Raw genomic sequence first — 20,621 nt, 5'->3', positions numbered from 1 at the left:
GTTGTAGAATTTTCTTTTCTCATTAAAAAAATCAAAATAAGAACAATAAAAATTAATCAACAAAAAATCTAATTTTTTCAATAGAAATTGTATTTTTCTATTGTAATTATCGTTTACGTTTATATTCTAAAATTGTTTCCTATTGTTATCTAATAAAATCATATTGAATCATTGGAATACTTTATTGTTCTTTATCATTTTAATCGAAATTTATTGCGAATACTCAAGTAGAACTTTATCGAAATCAATTGTGTTAATTCATAAATACGCTTAAAAACAATTAAACACTTCTTATCATTTTCTATCGCTCTTTTCAATAGAGTCGTTTCTGATAAAATAATTCTTTGTTAATACAAATTATAAATTTAATTAAACAAAATGGTCTTATAAAAAATTTTGTTTTATTTAATTAAATAGATCCCTCAATGTATAATAAAATATATTTGTTTGATAATGTATATTTTTTTATACATACTGTGCCGACTGTGGCGTTGTTACTCATCATTTTCTCAAAGAGGATCGAAGCATAGCCCACATTATCGCTGGAGACAAGGTGATTCGTATTATTCATGCTAGTTGGATGCACGGCAAACCAATTTATGGCACCCAAAGGCTTGTTATCAGCATCAATGAATTGTATCTGTGTTAATATCTTGTCTACGTCATATTCATATCTATGGAAATAGAAAAAAATTATTAATTTTATGCAAACGTAAACTTCCTTCCGAATATTATTGACGGCGAATTTATTGTCTCGTCATCGTATTTTATATTTCGCAAAATCAATTTAAGCGACGAGTGGTCGCGCATGAATTTCTGAGAATGCACGCGTAGAGTGATAAACACGTCGACATATGTAGTATACTGTGTAATACGTAATATACATGATTGTTCTTTGTATTCAGGGAATTAATTAACCTCAGTATACACCAATATTCAGTGCCAAGTGCATTCTAGAATCCCCTTACTAAGCAATTGCAACGTAAATTGATCGACAGCATAATTTGAAAACGTTGCGTTTATAGCTTTTGATTGCACAAGGCTAAACTAGTAATATTATTAATACTGTCTTTTGTACGCTATCTGTTCTTATTATAATATTACATATTTTGTTTCGGAATTAATTTTAAATAAATCCTTTGCAACAAATGTAAATAAATAAAGTGCAGCAAAAACCGTTAAAATGAGAAAAACTTTGCTAAACAACTTTTTTAATTTAACTCCGTTTTCTTTGACATTTTTTACACTTAACTAATTTGATCATTTGCACAAGCTTCGGTAGAGCTGAACTATCTTTAAATACCTATATTGGCTAAATAAAGTTTGAAAAAGTCCATTAAATTTTTTATGTAACCTTACAAACAGACAAAATGACCTCTGGTGAAAATTTTCTCAGAATTTTTTCATATAATTTTATAAAATATTTTAAAATTGATGTATATAATGTGTGTATATATATATACTTATATATATAACTGGCGCAAAAAAACGAAACAAAAATTTTGACCGAATTTTTAGGCAATCTTCAAAGTAATGTAACTTTGCGAAAAATTATCCAAATTATATGTACTTTTTTTTAGAATCTCTAGACGAAAGTCTGATTTGTTAAGTATGAACTTTTTGTATTGCATGAAAACCAAACATGTTTTTTTTAATTAAAGAAGTAAAAGTTTGTTATCAGTTTTTTTACAAGTTTCTCGTTAAAATCTTGCTAATATTAACCCAGATTCTTAAAGTTCATTCTTTTCTAAACAATTTAAAAAAAAGCATGTCGATACGATGTTTTTTGTTTATTGCACACGAGTTTGAAATTTGCACTGCATTTTAGGGTATTTTAGCGAATAAATAGCGAATAAATCAACTATCCGCTATATTCAGATCAATAAATGCAAATTTCCACCGATGAATTTCAGAGCCACATGATGTGCAAAATCCGACCGTCGATCTCCACGTGGTGCACATTGGATCACTCTAATGACGATGGTATGATTCAGTTAAACATGAATGAAATCAATGTGCAATATCATATTGATACTCAAAATTCATGATATTCAAAAAATACCGTATTTATTCGCTAAAATGCCCTAAAATGCAGTGCAAATTTCAAACTCGTGTGCAATCAACAAAAAACATCGTACCAACATGTTTTTTTTAATTGCTTAAAAAAGAATAAACTTTAAGAATCTGGATTATGTTAACAAATTTTAACGGGAAACTTGTGAAAAATGATAACAAACTTTTACTTTTTTCAATTAAAAAAAACATGTTTGGTTTTTATGCAACACAAAAGGTTCCCACTTAACAAATCAAACTTTCGTCTAGGGATTCTCAAAGTGGAGTTTTTGTTTATTTAATTTAAAAAAAACCCTTTAATTTAAAAAAAGCACATGTAATTTGGATAATTTTTCGCAAAGTTACATTACTTTGAAGGTTACCTAAAAATTTGGTCAAAATTTTTGTCTCGTTTTTTTGCGCCAATGTATATATGTATATAAATTCTGAAAATTATTATAAAAATTATATAATATTATATAATATAAAAATTATATAATAAATATAATTTAAAAAATTATATAATAAAAATTTTGTATTATATATATAATTTCTATATAAAAAAACTTATAAAATTTAAAAGATATAAATATATGTAAAAGTCTGCACATCTATTCTTAAAATCTTTACACATGTGTAGGAACGCAATGATCAAGCTATGATCATTCTGTTGTATTTATATGATTAGCTTGACGGAATGGATACGTTTTTTCTAATATTATTATTTAAAATTTTTCAAACTCTATTTAAAATAAGAGATCGCAAAACCGAGCGGAATACCGAGACAAAAGCATAGCGAAAGCAAGAAGAACACAATAGCTCTAGCTGTATAATTATTAAATATATTCCATTATTAACATTAATGTTTAATTATTTTTTCATCATCTCGGAATTTTCCTACATATGTGAAATTCCGTCATAAAAAAAAAATCTTTAATTTTATAATTTCTAAAAAAACTTAAAAAACCTGAAAAAATCAAAAGTATTTTTTTTTTAATTCTTTCATAAATTTAAAATATAACATATTCTAAAAAAGTATGTAAAAAATTATAGAAAAAAGGTTTTACCAGGATAGGCGTACGAATAAATGGATAGTCAGACGAACATTGAAATTATGAAGTATGAGAGGCAGCCAAATGTATGAAAACTCTGCGGAAGCCGTTAAAATGAAAATATGTAGTTACACGTCCGTACTCTCCATCATTGGCAACATAATCTTTTAAAGGAATCTTTTAAAGATTCCTTTCTCATTTTAAAGGTTTCCGTCGAGTTTTATTTAATTGTCTCTCATAGCTTGCTTCTAATAAGAATGTTCTACTATACTACTTAATGATCATCATGATACAATAATTATCACGGCTTCCATATCTAATTAATAATATTAATAAGATTAAAGAAATAAATTTTTGTCAGTTTTATTTTTTTCATGAACAGAGAATACTGTAAACTATAAAGTTTATTTCCTCAGAAATTTCGAAAGAATAACTATTACTTAATCACTTACTTATCTCTTTCCGATTTCGGATTATTAAGATACGCCTGCGGACTCCTATTAATGTTAGCCCCCAAAACTTTTCCGTGAGCGATGAAGATTCTTCCGGGCACTACGGCATTGTGGGCACGTTGGATGCTCTGCGATGTCAAAATCAATATTGAGTTGTTACTCCGGCTATTATCTTCAATCAAACGAATTGTTCACAAGTTGTGCAATATCGTAATGACAGCGCGTCCACTCACCTTCGTTATGCCATTAACGATAGCGTCGAACGATTCCCTGACGAAGCCGAATGTGGTTAAATCGAAAAGCACATCTAGCATGAAGCCCCCGGGGGCTGAATGCGTGTGCGTGCCGCTAATCATCACGTTCCTCTCCGTGTACATGTCACCAAATTGGCTTTTCAGTTTGCGCAATACCTGCGGCAGGAAAAGACCACGATTAACATCGCGTGATAACGATCGTATTTTGCGGTGAATCTCACTATCTCATAAAGAGCAAATTGTACGTCTATCTACACATGTTGAACGGACATATTAATAAGTAATGTTTAAACTTTTACGCTGCACGGAGAGCGAATATTCTCATGAAAATTGATGTATAATTGCATACTAACGAAGTAACCGGTGTATTATCAAAAATTAGTATAATTATAAAAATTAGTTGTGAATATATTTTATTTTTAATTAAAAGCATATCAATTTTTAGTAATAATATTTCAGCTTTCGTGCTATTTAAAAAGTAAATTTGATATTAATATTAAGTGATAAAGGTCTTCTTGATTTTAACTTAATTTTACACCAACAATTTTAATTGATAATTAAAATATTAAAAAATTGAGAGTATTGAACATTCTGAAACTTTGTTTTTAAAGAAATTTTTTAAGAATTATATACAAAAAATTATTCTTCTACATTTTAATATAAAAAGAATAAAAAATTGAACCGTGCCCATACTAAAACATAGTGAAGTTACACTTGAAGTATTTTTTCTCCATAGTCTTTTACTCAGCAACGTGTGTGTGTGTGTGTGTGTGTGTGTGTGCGCGCGCGCGCGCGCGCAGATAAAATAAAATAAAATATAAAAGTTAAATTTCTCTTCTGAAAAAAGCAGTAGAAAATATTTTTCCCGCATATAAAAAATACGACGCAAAGAGTAACTTAAATATAAGTTAATAAACACTTAAGCTTTTTATGCTGATTACGAAATTGGACATCAAATAAACAAATGTGTTTTATCTTTTCTATATTTTGTTATACTTGCACATAATATTAAAATATGCACATGATTAAAATGTTTATACAAAGTTTCGATAGATCATTATCATATAATACTTTCTAATAAGGAATCACTTTTACAATAACCTTTATTTAAATATTTTTTTCTTAAAGCGCCTGTTCCAAGGATTTATAAATTAAATAAAAAATGATGACAGTCCTTAAATTATTATCCTAATAAAATTAAACATGAAATATAACATTTTTAGAAAATGTAAGAAAATTAAATGTAATATCACAACTGCTTGAAAATGAAAAAAACAGTTTAAAAAATAATAAAAATTATAAATGGCACAAAATTGTACATTCATTAAATAAACTCTTTTAAACGTAATATAAAAGTCGTAGGATAAAAGTTCAAAAATGTACGTCAATTTAAAGATAACGTATGAATTATGAAACTATAAAAAAAATTATTCTCCTGAAAGAGAGTGTAAAAAATATTACTTTGACTATTTTACATAATTTTTACATTGCACATGATTGCATGAAAGCCTTAAAGTTTCTATTTTATTACATTAATAATTATATTAATAATTTATCCAATTTTATTATATTTTATTATATAATATTGCTGATATGTGTTTGTGTGCGTATGCGCGTAAAAAAATTTGAACAAAACAAAAAAATAAAAAATTACTCTTAGGCTGTATCTTAACGTGCCATGCACTATGATTGATTTATAGCATTTTTTACAACATTATTTAAAACAGTTTTAAATATAAGTTTTAAATATAACTTTTATATAGCACATGAAGCATTGTACATAAAAATTTGCAACATAAATATTAAATTCTTCCTTCTTTATTTAAAATTGATGTTAAAAATATAAGTTATGTAATCATACAACTAAATAAACATATATCATAAACATTACCTCCTGTCTGATGTCATTGCCAATCATGGCACTATCCACGCTGACAAACACGAATCTTTCCATGCCGTCGTCAATTATGAAAGTTCTGGCAAAAGTGCGAAGGTGAAGACCATTTCCCTTTTGCTCCATTTTTGCATATCCCATCTGAAATTGCACGGCTATGTAAATCTATTCATTCAACGCCCATATTCACTTTTATTCTTTCAACAGGTCTGTTCTCAATTGTAAATTCATTTGTAACTTTCTAATTTTTTAATTAATTAAAGCTTAAAAATATATATTTTCTGATTTTATTTTATCTTTGGCGTGCTTGACAGATTTTCTTTAAATAATATTTTTAGCATTACTCAAAATTAATTTATCTAAATTTATAGCAATAAAAAAAATTTTTATAAAGAAATACATAAATATAAAATAGATTGTTATATTTTTTATTCTCTTATATAATAATCTAATTTAAAATAAAATTAATTTTCTGCAACTTATTACACTTGGTAAAGACTCGAACCCAGAGCCAAAACATTGTGTATTAATTCAACAATAAAAATATCTCAGTGGTTGCCAGTGATCAACTTCAAGCTAAATATTACTTTGCAAAATAGTAATGTTTATTTTATAAAAAATGAAATTTAAGAAAATATAAAAAAAATATTTATATACAATACATAAATGTAATAATTGTGTGTGTGTAAATATAGAATTATATAAACAATTTTATATATCATATGTGTACACAAGTGGACAGTGCATATATGTATAAGAGGAAAAATACATGTTTTGTATAATACATATATTTTTTATTTATCATATTTATTATTTATGTTTATTTTATTTATTACTTATTTGTATAGATTTATTATATATATTTTATGTCTAAAAATTTTTACCAAGCTCGGATTTTCTATTTCTATACAATGTAGATTACTAACAAAGACAATTTCTGCGGTCGGCCCTGTGCTGTCAGCTCTTCCGACGCCGATACTGTATGAAGCGAGAGCAGTAGGTGATAGTAACAGGAGAACCCATAACGCAGATAAACCACAACTTCTTAGAAGCGACCGTACGAAAGTATCCATTCAGTTTTGTAAGCCCCTCGGCTGTCCGGACTGAAAGCAAAGAGCAGAATGACAGATACGCCTGTAACCACGAATGATATTTCTCAGACAGTCGACTTCACCGTTTCGCGAGGTTTTGCTAGAGTTTTACAACTTTATTCCTTACCATCGGCAAAACAAACAATCATCAATTTTTTCAATCGCATTTCTGTATTCAAAAACAATCTATACGCGATAATTTAACATGATACGTCACCATCAATAAAGACCCTTATAAAAATGTAATATTGAGCAGTATTAAATTGGTCAGTGATTAATACTCATTTTAAATATTAAAATCACTGCCGTTAGTACTTTTAATACTCAAAATAAATAATAATTACTGCCCAATTTAATACTGCTCAGTATTACACTTTTATAAGGGGATCTCTCCAACAAGTGCAAAGATTATCAAATGTAACACTACTTAAGATGACATAAGAAAGGTAGCAGTTAGTTGTATCGCTAAAACGCTAAATCATTACGTAATAGAAATTCAATGTCACAAACATGAACTATAAATATCAATGTGTACCCTGACAATCTTATAGCTTGTATACTCAAACGCAGATTAAATTTTTGTTCTCAAGACACTCAAAGATAAAGCAATATTAATTCTTTTTGAAGCAGGTTTGCATATTGATGTAATTAGCGACAAATTTTAAGTCGATGCAAAATCTTTGAAAGAATTCGATATTATCGTTAATTAAACGAACAATCTTATCAATCGCTAATTAACTTAAAAGGCTCAATTATCGAGCTGAAGAGCGATTCAAGGACGGATGGCGCCGCAGAATCACTTTCACTGATATGGTGGTAGTTACGTGCGATCGACAAAAAAAAAAGAAAAATGCATAAATAAAACTTTCACGTGCGCCTCGCATTACGTGATTTCACCTTTGGAAGGCTCCTTGGTCGGAGTTATGACAAGAATGTTACGGCTTACAAGAGTTACAAGGGGATCTGCAAAGAATGCGGAGGATGCAATACTCTATCTCTTCATGATGAATGCACAGCACTATCTTCCGCTTGTCGCTTAAACGACACTGTCGCGGAAGAGGTTTTTTTCTGAAAAACCACATTATGTACAGCACACACAATGTTAACTAGAAACGATAAGATATCTATGTATTGCAACCTCGCAAACGTCGAGTATTATTATATATATATATGTATGAAATATTACAGAAATTTAAATACAATATTGCCTGGGGAAAAATATAATGAGTAATTTTCCAGTGAAATTAAAACAGCGCCACGAATATTAAATTTCAGGAAAATTTAATGCCGTTTTTTATACAGTTTGAATAAAAAGTAACAGACTGCGTGTTGTTGCTTTTTTTTTTTAATTCCGCTGTCTTTCACAGAGAGAACAGCAGTTAGTTGTATAGCATTGTTAAATTATCCGATACGAATAGCACGTGCAACATGTCAGCGCATATGGGCAAACTGCTGATGGAAAGGCATGTATGTAACGCATTTCCTGATTGACGCGTAAGTGCCCGCGTATGCACAAATCGCTGACTGGTATTCCGAGCGTCCTAACAACTGCGTTCGAGCGATACAGATACGTATACGCGTTCGAGTATGTTGGATGCGCACATCGCGAACCAACGGAGCTTTACTCACACCGATCAATTGTACGATACGCAATTGCACACGGGGCAAATGTTTGTCATCTGTTGGAATTTTCATTGTGAACATTGAGCGGTCGTCAAATTCCAATGAATATATAAGCGATACGTTAATCTTCGACAACCATCAGTTTCTCCAATTGCAATATCGTGGAGACTGCTACGTGAGACAGACAACGAAATGCAAATTCTGTTTTCCTGAAATGCTTTCATGCTCGACTTGTAACTTTTTAAATGGCTAAACTTTGAGAACTTTATGAAGAGAGAATTGATTTGGAGCATTCGTGATACTTCACCTACATTTCTCATTTGCTCTCTATTTTGTGGTTGGCTGGAATCGTGCTGAATCACCACATTTCTCTACTTGTAAAAACATGAAATGATTCCATTAAACGAAGGTGAGACAAGTATTTAGCAACAATTGCGAAGCTGATAAAATGTGAAAACAACATTATTGTTATAATAATGTACTTAACGTTATAATAAAACATAAAATATACATATATGTACAAGTGATTTAAAGCATTACAAGATATTAATCCTGAAATTATATCATATCAAAAAATGTTCTAAAAAAATAAAAATTGTATAATCTGTATATGTATGTATAAATATTAAAGTCAAATAATGAAAAAACCAATTCTCGGAAAAATTAATTTTTTTAGATCATATCTGTGTGAAAGTCATCTGCTATTTTAAAAGTTTTATGATTTTTTACATAATACATTTCTTCTCAAATCTTAATTATTTTAAATATAAAATTTAAATTATATGTGAGTATGCATGTAGAAAGATATGTAGAATTAAATAAATAATGCTTGCGTAGTATATATTTTTGTGTTGTAACCCAACTCAAAGTAAAGAGTATAAAATAAACATGAAAAAAATAAAATATTAAGAAACTAAAGACACAATAATCAGTTATTGTGCAAATATTGGATAAAAAAGTAAAACTTTTATTATGATAGCATGAAATGAAAAATTACAGTTTTTCTTTCAGGCAATATTTTCTTACCGAATGTGTAAAAACTGCGAATTAAAATGACTGGTATGAAATAGTAGAATAAAAGTACGTTAAATTAATGTAAAACAAATGCACAAATGCCGCGATAATATTTCAAAACGTCCTTCCTGTCGTCATCTTTGTAAAGTCACAACTCAATGAAATCTCTATCATACTAATGAATCTTCATCTATCATACATTTGTATGCAGATTGTATTTACAATTTAAAATTCAAGTCCTTTGCACAAAAAAGTACAGCTGGCATTGTTCGTAAATCACAAATGCTAACTAATCAAAGTTTTATTACAAAATCTATTATAAATTTTTATTAGCCAAAGATAAAATGTTTCACAACTTAACAGAGAACCAAAGTAAATTTAACTGATGTAAATTTATGCTTTTAATTTCCTTATTATTATCGATTTCCTATTCTATATTCCAGTTACAATTTAATCCTATTATTCTAGTCACGTGAATGTTATATGCGTTTCACTCCAACGAGATTCATTTTGCTCGTTTTGCTTTTAATACGATTTTAAGCTGTTTTCTCACCGCTTCTCACGTACGCGCAATGTGCATTTAAAAAATTTAATAAAATCCTTTTTTTATCCTATTATTCTTACATTATCTTTACATTCTCGTTGAATGGTTTTTAAAGCTTTTTATCTTCTGCGTTTACTTCAATTGTTGTCAATTAATTTAACAATAATTAGATGTATGGTAATTAAGAGAAGAACTTTTGGAGATAGCGATTTTTATCACAGAAACAATTATTCTTTAGAGAATATTGATTTCCGATGCTATGTTCTACTGTACCACTTTACGTCGGAATAATTGCTTACGGAATAAATGCTTGTTTTACTTATCAGATTGCAATTATTATATAAGTTTTTTATATAAAATCATAAAACTTTCAGTCGATACGCTACTTACCAAGTAATGTACTAGATTATGAGAATCACTGTCTTTTAAACTGGCAAATTATATGCGAGAGAGAAGATCGGATAAAATAAGAGCCGGATGCTGTTAAATTTCGACGGGATAAACGATTATGTCAGTTATACCGATGCCAAATGGAGAACACTTTCACTTTTTTTACAGAAATCTTTCAACGTCACTTATAACATTATTCTGTTTCTTGCATCCTAAAAAGTTATCTTTTACATTTTTTAATAAACGATTTATCTGCATTTGAACATTCTATATTGTAAAATAATATGTATTTCAAAGTAAAACATTTATTTCATAATCAGTAATTATTTCATGCTATGTTAACAATAATAACTGTGTAATAAGGTTAAACGAATACAGTACTCTTTAATCACTTTAAAATATTGTATCACATTAAATTTTATTGTAAAAGTAAGTATATTAAATACGAATTTTACTGTACATTCAACAAACTGTAATTAATTTTATTGTATGTTCAACAAACACAGACATTAATGTTTCTGTAAACACAATTTTTGAAAATAATTATATAATAAAAATTAATTTTTAAAAAACGTTAAAAGAAATTATTATTTTAAAGAAGATATGTTTTTTTGCATTATTTACATTATTTAAAGCGTCAAATAAATATGAAAGACATTGAAAATAATAATATAGAAACCGTTCGTCAAAAGGTCATCGTTTGGTGTCGTTTAATTAATAACAGCATAAATTTAATCACGCACCTGTAATTTACATTTACTCTAATGTTAATCACGTGTAACTGTTCCAGTATGTAACTGTGCCGCTTGTTTTTGTAACAAACAAATACAATCAGGCAAACAGGTTGTCACAGAACTAGCTCACTCTCGATTTCTTGTAAACGGAACGTCATCACTTCCCGTAGTCAGTAGCGGTACCAGAGAACAAAGAGAAATATATTACAGCCGGTGCATGACGAGTTTACGTGGAATTCGTGTAACTAGCATATTAACTTGAGTTATAAATTCGAGTTATCGTTACCGTCAGATATGGAAGACGCAAATTAAACGAAAGTAACGACAAGTGTTTTCGCGTGGTAAACGATCCCGATTCACTTCGCGTTGCCGCGATCGAGCTGATCCGGCTGGATCTCTCCGGAGACGAGAAAAGGGAACTTGCGGCGCCAGCTGGGACTGCAAACAGGCCACCGGCCCGTCACTACCGAGAGAGACTCTGTTCGGATACCAAACCAAACCCAACGTTGGGACTCACATGGTCGGCAGTGCGAAGAAGGGGAAACGGAAACGATTCTACGACTATTCTCACCGCACGTATATGTATGCATTCTCGCGAGCACGAACGCGCACACACACACATACTCGTTCACTCACACACTTGGTTTCTTTCTCATAATTGAGCTCCGCACCTCTCTGTGCCACTCTGCTTCTCGTTTTAACACAATGTATATATGCGTAGGTCAACAGATGAGGCTACGGAAGCGGAGCAATTGCCAGAGAAGCACAACGTCACGATTGGAATATTGACAGAAGGATGTCGATTTGAGTTTATAAACTTTAGCCAATCAACCCAATTTCGATTTGAAGGAAACAAAACAGAGTTTACATCACATATAAAAGCAAATAAACAATTCCCGCGTGTCATTCTAGATTATCGTCACTCAAGTGAATTCCGATGACGCGGTACCGAACAATTGAAATCAAATTAAATTATAGGAATTACAAAAGTTTCCGATAAGATAAATTCGAATTTTATTTACGAGGTTCAAATTAAGACCTTTATATTATGATTAATATGCTGCGTTAACAATAATATATCTAAAGTTACAATATTGTTCAATAAATACTTATTAAACTATTAATTACTACATTTATTTTTAAGTATATGCAAATGTAACAGATATTCGAATTAATACAGTAATAATTAGCATAAAAAGATATCTTTGTATTTTAAGATCAAAGGCCTTCAGATTGTATTAAATAATATTATTATTTCCTAATAACTCAAAGTAAGAGCTTAACATAAAAAGCATCTAAATCCGTGTTGATTATTTCGAGCAAATATCTTATTAAAAAAAGATAACGTAAAGATATAAATTTTAAGGGGATAAAAGTAAGAGGATAAAAATTAAATATCATATTTATAAAAAAATAGATAAAAAGTAAATATAAACATGTGTTTATAATGTACAAATGCACATACGCAATATATGTACAGTGACGTAGCAAGGGGGGGGAGGTGAAATTTTCCCCGAGAGACAGGTTTTAGGGGGTATCAAAATTCTCGATTATTTTCGTGAAAGATCCTTTAGAAGATGCTAAAAAATTAAATCAAAATTAACTTTTAAGCGTAATAATTTGGATTAATTATTATAATTGTGTGCACGTGACACTTATGACACAGAAATTATACACATAAGAAATTCATTTTTGTTAAATCTCTTGGTAAATCTTTATTAAATCATCGTGAGAATCTGTATTAAATCATTCATCGATGCGATAAATCTTTACAAAGTGTTAAATTGACGCAAAGCGACGTATTAAAAGTAACAAATGCATTGAAAAATGGAATTTTATCAATTCATAATTGTGGAATTGAGCCAATAAAAGACATAGCATTTATATGTGTACGTTACAATATTGATTCTAATTAAATTCATAGAAGTCTGTTTGAGAAAGAAAAAAACATATACTTAGTGATGAATCGGCTACTTATGAAGCTTTAGATAGAAAAAATAAAGTTTAACAAGAAATGAATTTGGCATGTTATAGATTTTTGATAGAACTGCACAATTGTTTTCTTGCGACCACAGACATAATGCATACTTCAATATTGTAAGCGATAAAATTTTAACAATGACGGATGATGACATCAATCAGAAATCAATTACTCTTGTTAAAGAAGTTCACAAAGATTTCGACACAGAAGAATTAACAGGCAAATTACTATCTTATACGTTATGCCAGAAATTATAGAAAATCTTAATAGCTTAAGTAAGAATGATAATAAAACGTCAAAGTACAATAATTAAAATTAAAAAAAAAATTTTTTTAATTGAATTTACAAAATGTATACCCTAATTTAAGCAATGCGTACAGACGTTTTTAAATTTTCTCGTAACTGTAGTAAATTGTGAAAAAAGTTTTAGGAAATTAAAAATAATTAAAAGTTTCTTACAATCGACAATGTCACAAAAGCAATTAACAAACTTGGCTATTTTAAGTATAGAATGTAATATAGCTTGTTCATGATTAATAAATTATGACAGAATAATTAACACATTTGCAGAAAGAAAATGTCGTAAAATTTATTTTTAAACGTGCACGGTAATTTTCAAACAAAAAAATATTTACTATAAAATAAAATTCAGTATTTATGCGTTTGTTTGCTATCCAAAGGCGGCATTTTTAAAAATTTCCGAGCGACATTTCTTGCTATACCACTGTATATATGTATAATACTTGTAAAAAAAATAAATAATAAAATATTAAATATAACATTTAATGACGCTTAACATGAATAATAAAACGCTTGTATTGTATATTTGTTATATCGAGTTTTCTATCCTGCTCGCATGTACACAGAAAAAAGACTCTTGGTAAACCTGTTAGACGGATTTAGTAATGATATTGTTTGAAATATTTGGTTGTTATAAATAAATATGATGATAATAACAAAATTATAATAATATTAACAAAACGTTTAATAATAATTATAAAAATTTCGTTATAATTACATTATTATTATAATTAAATTTTTATTATTATTACATCACGTTATAATTACATTATTATATATTTATTTTGTTATAATTACTTTACATTTAGTTAGAAATATTTTAATAAAACTTTTGATAAAATAGTTTCAATTAAACGTAAGTTATTATAACAAAATAATGTAATTATGACGAAATGTTATTACCAAACGTTTTGTTAACATTATTATAATTTTGCTATTATTCTTTTATTTATTTATAACAATCAAATATTTTAAAATCATTATTAAATTTATCTTACAGATTTATTTAAAAAATCTTTTTTCAATGTGTATATAATACTTGTGTAAAATATTCCTGAAGAATTATAGGAATTCTCAAATTTAGTTTTAAGCGATAAACTTATTGTTTATGGCAGGTGATATTGTCTTAGTGAAATAAAAATGCATTCAAATGAAATATCTAGTTTTATAAGCATGTCTATATTGAAACATCACTCATGGTGGAACAGTCAAGTGTAAGAGGATAAGGAAAAAATATTGTCGGTGAGTGGGAAACTTTTAAATCAATAGTACAAATGCAAATAATAGCGTAGAAAAAAGAGTAGAATGTACTCTACGTTCCAGTTTTCCTTGGTTCCGATAGAAGCGCGACCATTATTTTTCCAGCTATCTTTGTCGTGATTTTTCAAAGGATTTTTTCTTTTTTACTAGTTTAAACGCAAACGTGAGCAATCACCGATTTAAATCTAACACACACACATTTGATTAATTAATTGCGACTAAAATCTTAGTCGCGATTAATTAACCAAATGTGTGTGTGTTTGCGCGTGTGTGTGTGTGTGTGTGTGTGTGTGTGTGTGTGCGCGCGTGTGTGTGTGCGTGTGCGTGTGCGTGTGTGTAAAATTACGGCGCAAACTTTTCACACTTGTGTAAACAATTTTAAGTACAGTTTAATTTTATTTTTTTTTTAAATTTATTGCTGTTTTGTCAATTACAAAAAAAATTATTTGATTCAAATTAATAATATGGAACTTTTAATAAATATACTTACAAATGTCATTAGAGATGTTCTCTTGTATAATTTGGATCTAGTGTGATGGATGGTTGTCATTTCAAAAAAAAAAAATTTTCTCTGACCTCGTTTACTAGAGATTCTTTCCCTGTTCTTCTTAAGACTTTGTTTGAAAAATGAGCTGCTTGCGAAATTGATATCGCGATATGTTACTTCAGATTCACGAGATGACAGATGTACGAGATATCCAGATGTTATCGTGGAGACATAATTTAAAGTGGAAAAATCAACCACAATTTCTGCACATGTATGCAATTACATGTACGTAAACAAATTAAATCTGTTAATTAATACAATACAAAAGAAATTATTTATTTTAAAAGTATTAAATGGAACTCGAAACACAATCTGAAAATGTTGGACCAACATTTTCCCCATTCAATTACACAGTTTCGATTAATTTTGTGCTAAATTATTCAATAAATGTTTCATTAATATTGTTATTGTAATTAACAAAGTTGCATTGATTGAAACGTCGATGTAATTTTCAAAACGTGTGCGATCTTCGTGCAAGGCAACATGCTGTTTTCTAGCACTACTGAATTGGCAATAAATATTTATTAACAATTTATATCCTTTGTTTGATTATTGTACGATCAAACAGTCGCAAATTCCGGTCACCATCAAATAAATAAAACCGATATGTCCGAATAATCGTGTACTTGTTGTAACGTCAAAGCGTGGACTGTCACTTTCATCGATCCGCGGTGACTCGGGACACACGGGAGAAAGTAAAACGAAACGGATTGTGCAATTATCGTCTCTACAATAGCTCAAACAATTTCAGCGTAATAAAACGCTAATCCGACGAATTGATAGTATACGAACGTGTAATTGATCAACTAATTGAATTATCAAAACTGTCTCTTACTAATAATTAGACATTAAATCGCAATAACAAAAGAATTAAATAATTCTAGCTGATCATCACATCGAAAATATATCAATAAACAATAAAATATTCTTCTTTTTGCGACTTAATTTTTTATTAACAAATTTTGATTCTTGAGGAATTAGATTTAAAAACCAGATTTAAAACACCAGAGAAATTCAATAATATCAGAAAATTGCGCAAAGTAAAAAGCTATTTTTGTAATCTCATTTCGGCAAAATATCCAGACTATAAAGGTTAAAAGTTCAGAGAAAGATCAAAAGATGTTTATTTCATAAAACTGCTTTTTGAAACTCCTGTTCCAAAATTGATATTGCATTTCATGTATAATGTGATTTAGAAATTTCTAATGGTATTTAGAGAGAGGTGCCTACCAGGAAACTGGAAGTAATTAGTATGCGAGTGAGAAACAATATAGCTGTAACGATGTAATATTAAAAAAATTATTATTACTTTCAGCTTTTCTCCTTACGCAGATCTCAGGAAGTATCGCGTTTCATTTGTACCGCAGCAGAAAAGCATCGCTCTCCTGTCCCTTTCCAATGTTTCGAATATATGACAGCTTTGCACATTATATGCCAATGCGTATACGCAATAACCATAATCCGATGATGCGCAATATCGCATTACATCGAAAACACTTGTGTCTGAATGAATTGCCATTCTGATTCATAACCGACATTATTCCCATCGGTTTCCTTATTTTACATGCATCATTTCAACTTTCAACCGGTTATTGTATCCGTCTTCTGCCTTTCCTGCGTCTTCCTCTCTTTCTCTTCTCCTTCCGTATTTCAAAAATACTAATTTGCCATTAATGCTAATTTATCAGTTATTTCTGTAGAATAAGTTTTCATTTACGTGCAGTTATACAGTTATACAATCTATAGCAATTTCTTTACAAATAAAAGTTGTTGAATAAGAAGGGAAAGTGGATTTGCAAAGACTTCTAAATGCGAAAGCTTTTTTTAATAACGGCATGTTACGTGTTATTTCGCTGCAATCGATTGACAGTTGATTTATATTGTGGCGCAATATCACGACCTGTATAGATGAAAACTTATCTCATCAATACTTCAGAGCATGTTATTGCTTTATAGTCGCAATATTCATATTTGCATTGTTCTCATAGCATTTCGACTTGTTCTCTCTTCGCTTGTACAAAGATAATGAGAATAGTTCTTAATATGAGCATTAACAAAAAGAAATTATTTGAAAAATTGTTTTTTTGTTATAATTTCTTAAGAGCTCTTCTCATAAAGATATTAATGCTTTTGTTCTCGGAGAAACAATCTATAATATTGCTTAGACATAATACATTTATTATAAAGATACTATAAAAAATAATAGATATCTACAAGAATATCAAAACAATAAAAAAAAATGTATTTTTGGAAAGAAACATGTCTTATTAATAATTAATAAGGTAATAAGGTCAATGCATCGAGCCAAAAAAACCATTTTTATTACTCTATTCTTAGAAATGTATTTTTAGAAATGTATTTTCTTTTATACAGACATTCTTATACAATTTTCATTCATTTACGTTAAAAAGTTAAAATATATCAACTACGTTAAAAGAAATTGTTCCACTTGTGCTTTGTAAGTTAATTTTTCCACTTAAGAAAAGATATCATCCGACTTATATTCCATTTTTCTAGTAGACAGAAGTAACTTCGCGCAAGCTATGAAACTTTCCGCTGCGTGGAAAAATAGTTCTCATTGAAGTTCAAAGTTCTCAAGGAAAAATTTCTCTAAAAATAAGAGTCATTAATTACAAGCGTTGTATTTAAGTTTCTCTATGACGTATAATGAGAGTATAATGCGAAATGCAGGAGCTTAAATTCACAGATCTAATAAGAGCTCAATCAATTCTCGTGTTTTAGGCTTGCTATTAAAATCAACACTTAGTTCAATTTTGCAGTGAAAATCAAGAATTCCATTCATAGTTTTTTGCAAACTTCACAATAGCGACACTTGTTGAAATGCGTGTAAAAGAGTTCGTTCACACGAACGTAACAAGAGACGACATAAGCTGTCAGCAATTTTTCACTGACGCGCCGTTGCGAAGAACCGCTCTACCATCAAATCCCAGGTTAGTCGTCGCTCGTATAATCCCGTGTGAGGATCGATGAAGCCAGAAATTTCGAGTACGAAACCACAACAGACAAGATTAGAAATTAATTAGAAGTAAGTAATTAAGAAAAAATGTAACTGTAGCGCTGTATATATATTCAAGGTTTCGTGTAGCTTAATTAATTAAATTTAGTCTATCTCTAGATTAACTAACTTGTGTTAATTAATTTTTTCAACAATTAGTGCATCTCTTGGATAAATCTAATAAACTACATGTCAATAAAAGTCTGCCTTCGCAAATGGTCGACGTTCCAATCGATCCACCATGCTGCGTTGTGTTGACGGATTCGAGGACTCAAAATGCACGTAAGTACTAGTTTTGTTACTCGACAATTGATATTTGGAAAACAACAAATTTTAAAAAATACATATAGTTTCTTTTCCTTGATAAAACATTTTAAAGAATATATTCATTGCTAGTAAATTAAGTAATAATGAAATAAAAAGAGAGAATATATTGTAACATAATATTTATTTTGTATTAAAATTTGATATTTTTTTAGCAGAATAATAACTAGTTAAAGATAGTTAAAATACAAGTTGCACAATAAAGTTAAAAAATTAACAACTTTTAGCTTAGTTGTTTTTACTAATTAATTTAAATATATAAATTTTTCTCTAATAAGTTAAAATTGTTTTGTCTTTTAAAAGCGCTAATATTTCTGTTTACTATAAAATTTTAAATATTAGCCAGTAATGGATAATCGACTTTCATATAATTGGCTTCACAACTAACATGCCACGGCTACTTTGAACAGAAAAGGAAACATAAATTTTGTGAGAGTTTAAAATTTAAAAGAGCAATAAGTTTTAAAATGATAAAGTTGTATCAAACTTTAATAATTGTTTACATTCTGTATAATCATTTATATATTATTGTTACTTATAATTTCATTGTAGAAACTTTTTTTGATTTCATAAAAGCTTTATGTATAAATAAAATATTACATTTATAATAAGTTTTATATTACAATTATTCTTAAGGGGATACTAAAGTGCGCGTCAAACTTGATCGGAATCGACAATGTAGAGTCATTTTCATGCATATCACGCATTAACAAGATTTCATATACATATATTTCTTTTATAGAGTTGGAAAATTTTTTCCAGAATTAAAGTACACGTATTAATATCATCATATAAAGTGAATTTTATATCGGGAATAAACAAAATGTTTTTCAAACTGCTTTTTTTTAACTTATATCTGAATTTAAAATTATAAAAAGTTCATGTAACTAATCTTTTTTCTAGACTTTTGATCTTGGTTTGAATTGCACGATATTGTTCGTATATAATTATCCCTAGAGGAATACGGTTTCATTTTATACATATGTACATATACATATATCGTAGATTTTGTATACTAAGCAAATATTGTCATCAAGTGACAGCTCTACGTATCAAAAATAACATCTTTTTACTTTTAATATTAAATCGATCGTATTCCCCTAGATTTTGGTGCGTTTTTATTTTGTAAAAGAGTTTTGTGATTCTATAGAACCAATTAAAAAATTAGTTTAATTTAAAAATGTCGATAAAGCAGACGACTTTAGGATTCCCTTAATTCTATAATAGTAAATTCAAAGAAAAGTTAGTTATTAAACCCCCGTAACAATATTTAAAGTTTCTCTAGCGCGAATCAATAATGAACAGACGCTAATTTAGTTGACGTAATTTAAACAAGTATGTATTCCTCTATTTTATTCTTATTTATCTCAGTGATTTTACTGTGTAATTAAAAATGTGAGGAAATTGTTTGGTGCTTACACATTTTGTAACAAATTTTAAATACACTTGATAAGGGCCAGAAATCGACTGGCCCAAATGTTGTGTTATTCGTTAATTTATTAATAAATAATTGCCAGATTTGTCATTACTAATGAGTTTTATTATCATTTCTTTGATTGTTGGCAACTTAACAATTATCTATTTAGTTAAGTTATAAGAATTAAATATAATTATTTTAATTTAACAATAATAAAAAGAAATTAATATAATAAATAATTAAACAAGATTTGTGAATCAAATGTGGGAGTAGAAAGATTCATAAACTTTGATTTGTTAATACGGAAATAAATTAAATTCTTTTTGTGGGCTATTTATATTATATATTGATATAAAAAAAGCTACTGCACTCTAATCTATCGTACCGTGGTTTTTTACAAAAATTGTACGTTATCTAGTGGACATTATTAAACTGAAACCACACCATATATTTTTAAAGTGCTGGATATTATTTTTTTAGTGTATATACATATATATGCAATAGAAATAAAATTTTTTATTTACATTGCATATATATATATACTACTCGAAAAAATAGGAAACACTTTTTGTATACCAAAAACTTGGGCTATCTTCAAACCACTGGCACTTAGCAAAAAATTATCGCAGAAACAAAATCCAAAAAGCGTTTTAAAGTTTGAAACTTTACTTTCAAG

General features: G+C 28.8%; 1 protein-coding gene and 1 long non-coding RNA gene across 6 annotated transcripts in view; one reads left to right on the top strand and one right to left on the bottom strand.

Annotated features, from left to right (window-relative positions):
• The window catches only part of LOC105833238 (neutral ceramidase), a 69,290-nt gene extending 57,741 nt beyond the window's left edge, over window positions 1-11,549 (bottom strand). The window contains exons 1-7 of one of the 5 annotated variants that reach the window (XM_036292743.1): window positions 11,387-11,549; window positions 11,110-11,260; window positions 6,631-6,807; window positions 5,702-5,845; window positions 3,790-3,966; window positions 3,557-3,684; window positions 476-674 (exon numbers count right to left, since the gene is read on the bottom strand). In XM_036292743.1, coding sequence (XP_036148636.1) covers window positions 476-674; window positions 3,557-3,684; window positions 3,790-3,966; window positions 5,702-5,845; window positions 6,631-6,777 — 795 coding nt within the window. In that variant the 5' untranslated portion in view covers window positions 6,778-6,807; window positions 11,110-11,260; window positions 11,387-11,549. Of the gene's footprint in view, window positions 1-475; window positions 675-3,556; window positions 3,685-3,789; window positions 3,967-5,701; window positions 5,846-6,630; window positions 6,808-7,692; window positions 7,840-8,729; window positions 8,790-10,366; window positions 10,457-11,109; window positions 11,261-11,386 lie in introns of those variants that run through there. The other 4 variants (XM_036292744.1, XM_036292741.1, XM_036292742.1 and 1 more) reach the window with 4 other exon arrangements.
• A 56-nt stretch (window positions 11,550-11,605) lies between these two features.
• On the top strand, window positions 11,606-13,786 carry LOC114255321. Its single transcript, XR_003626606.2, has 2 exons — window positions 11,606-11,682; window positions 11,822-13,786. It is a non-coding gene; the product is annotated as an uncharacterized LOC114255321 (long non-coding RNA).
• Window positions 13,787-20,621: the final 6,835 nt, after the last annotated feature.

The sequence above is a fragment of the Monomorium pharaonis genome, chromosome 10 (genome assembly GCF_013373865.1).
Source record: "Monomorium pharaonis isolate MP-MQ-018 chromosome 10, ASM1337386v2, whole genome shotgun sequence".
NCBI lineage: Eukaryota > Metazoa > Arthropoda > Insecta > Hymenoptera > Formicidae > Monomorium > Monomorium pharaonis.
This window is presented reverse-complemented; position numbering and strand designations above follow the sequence as displayed.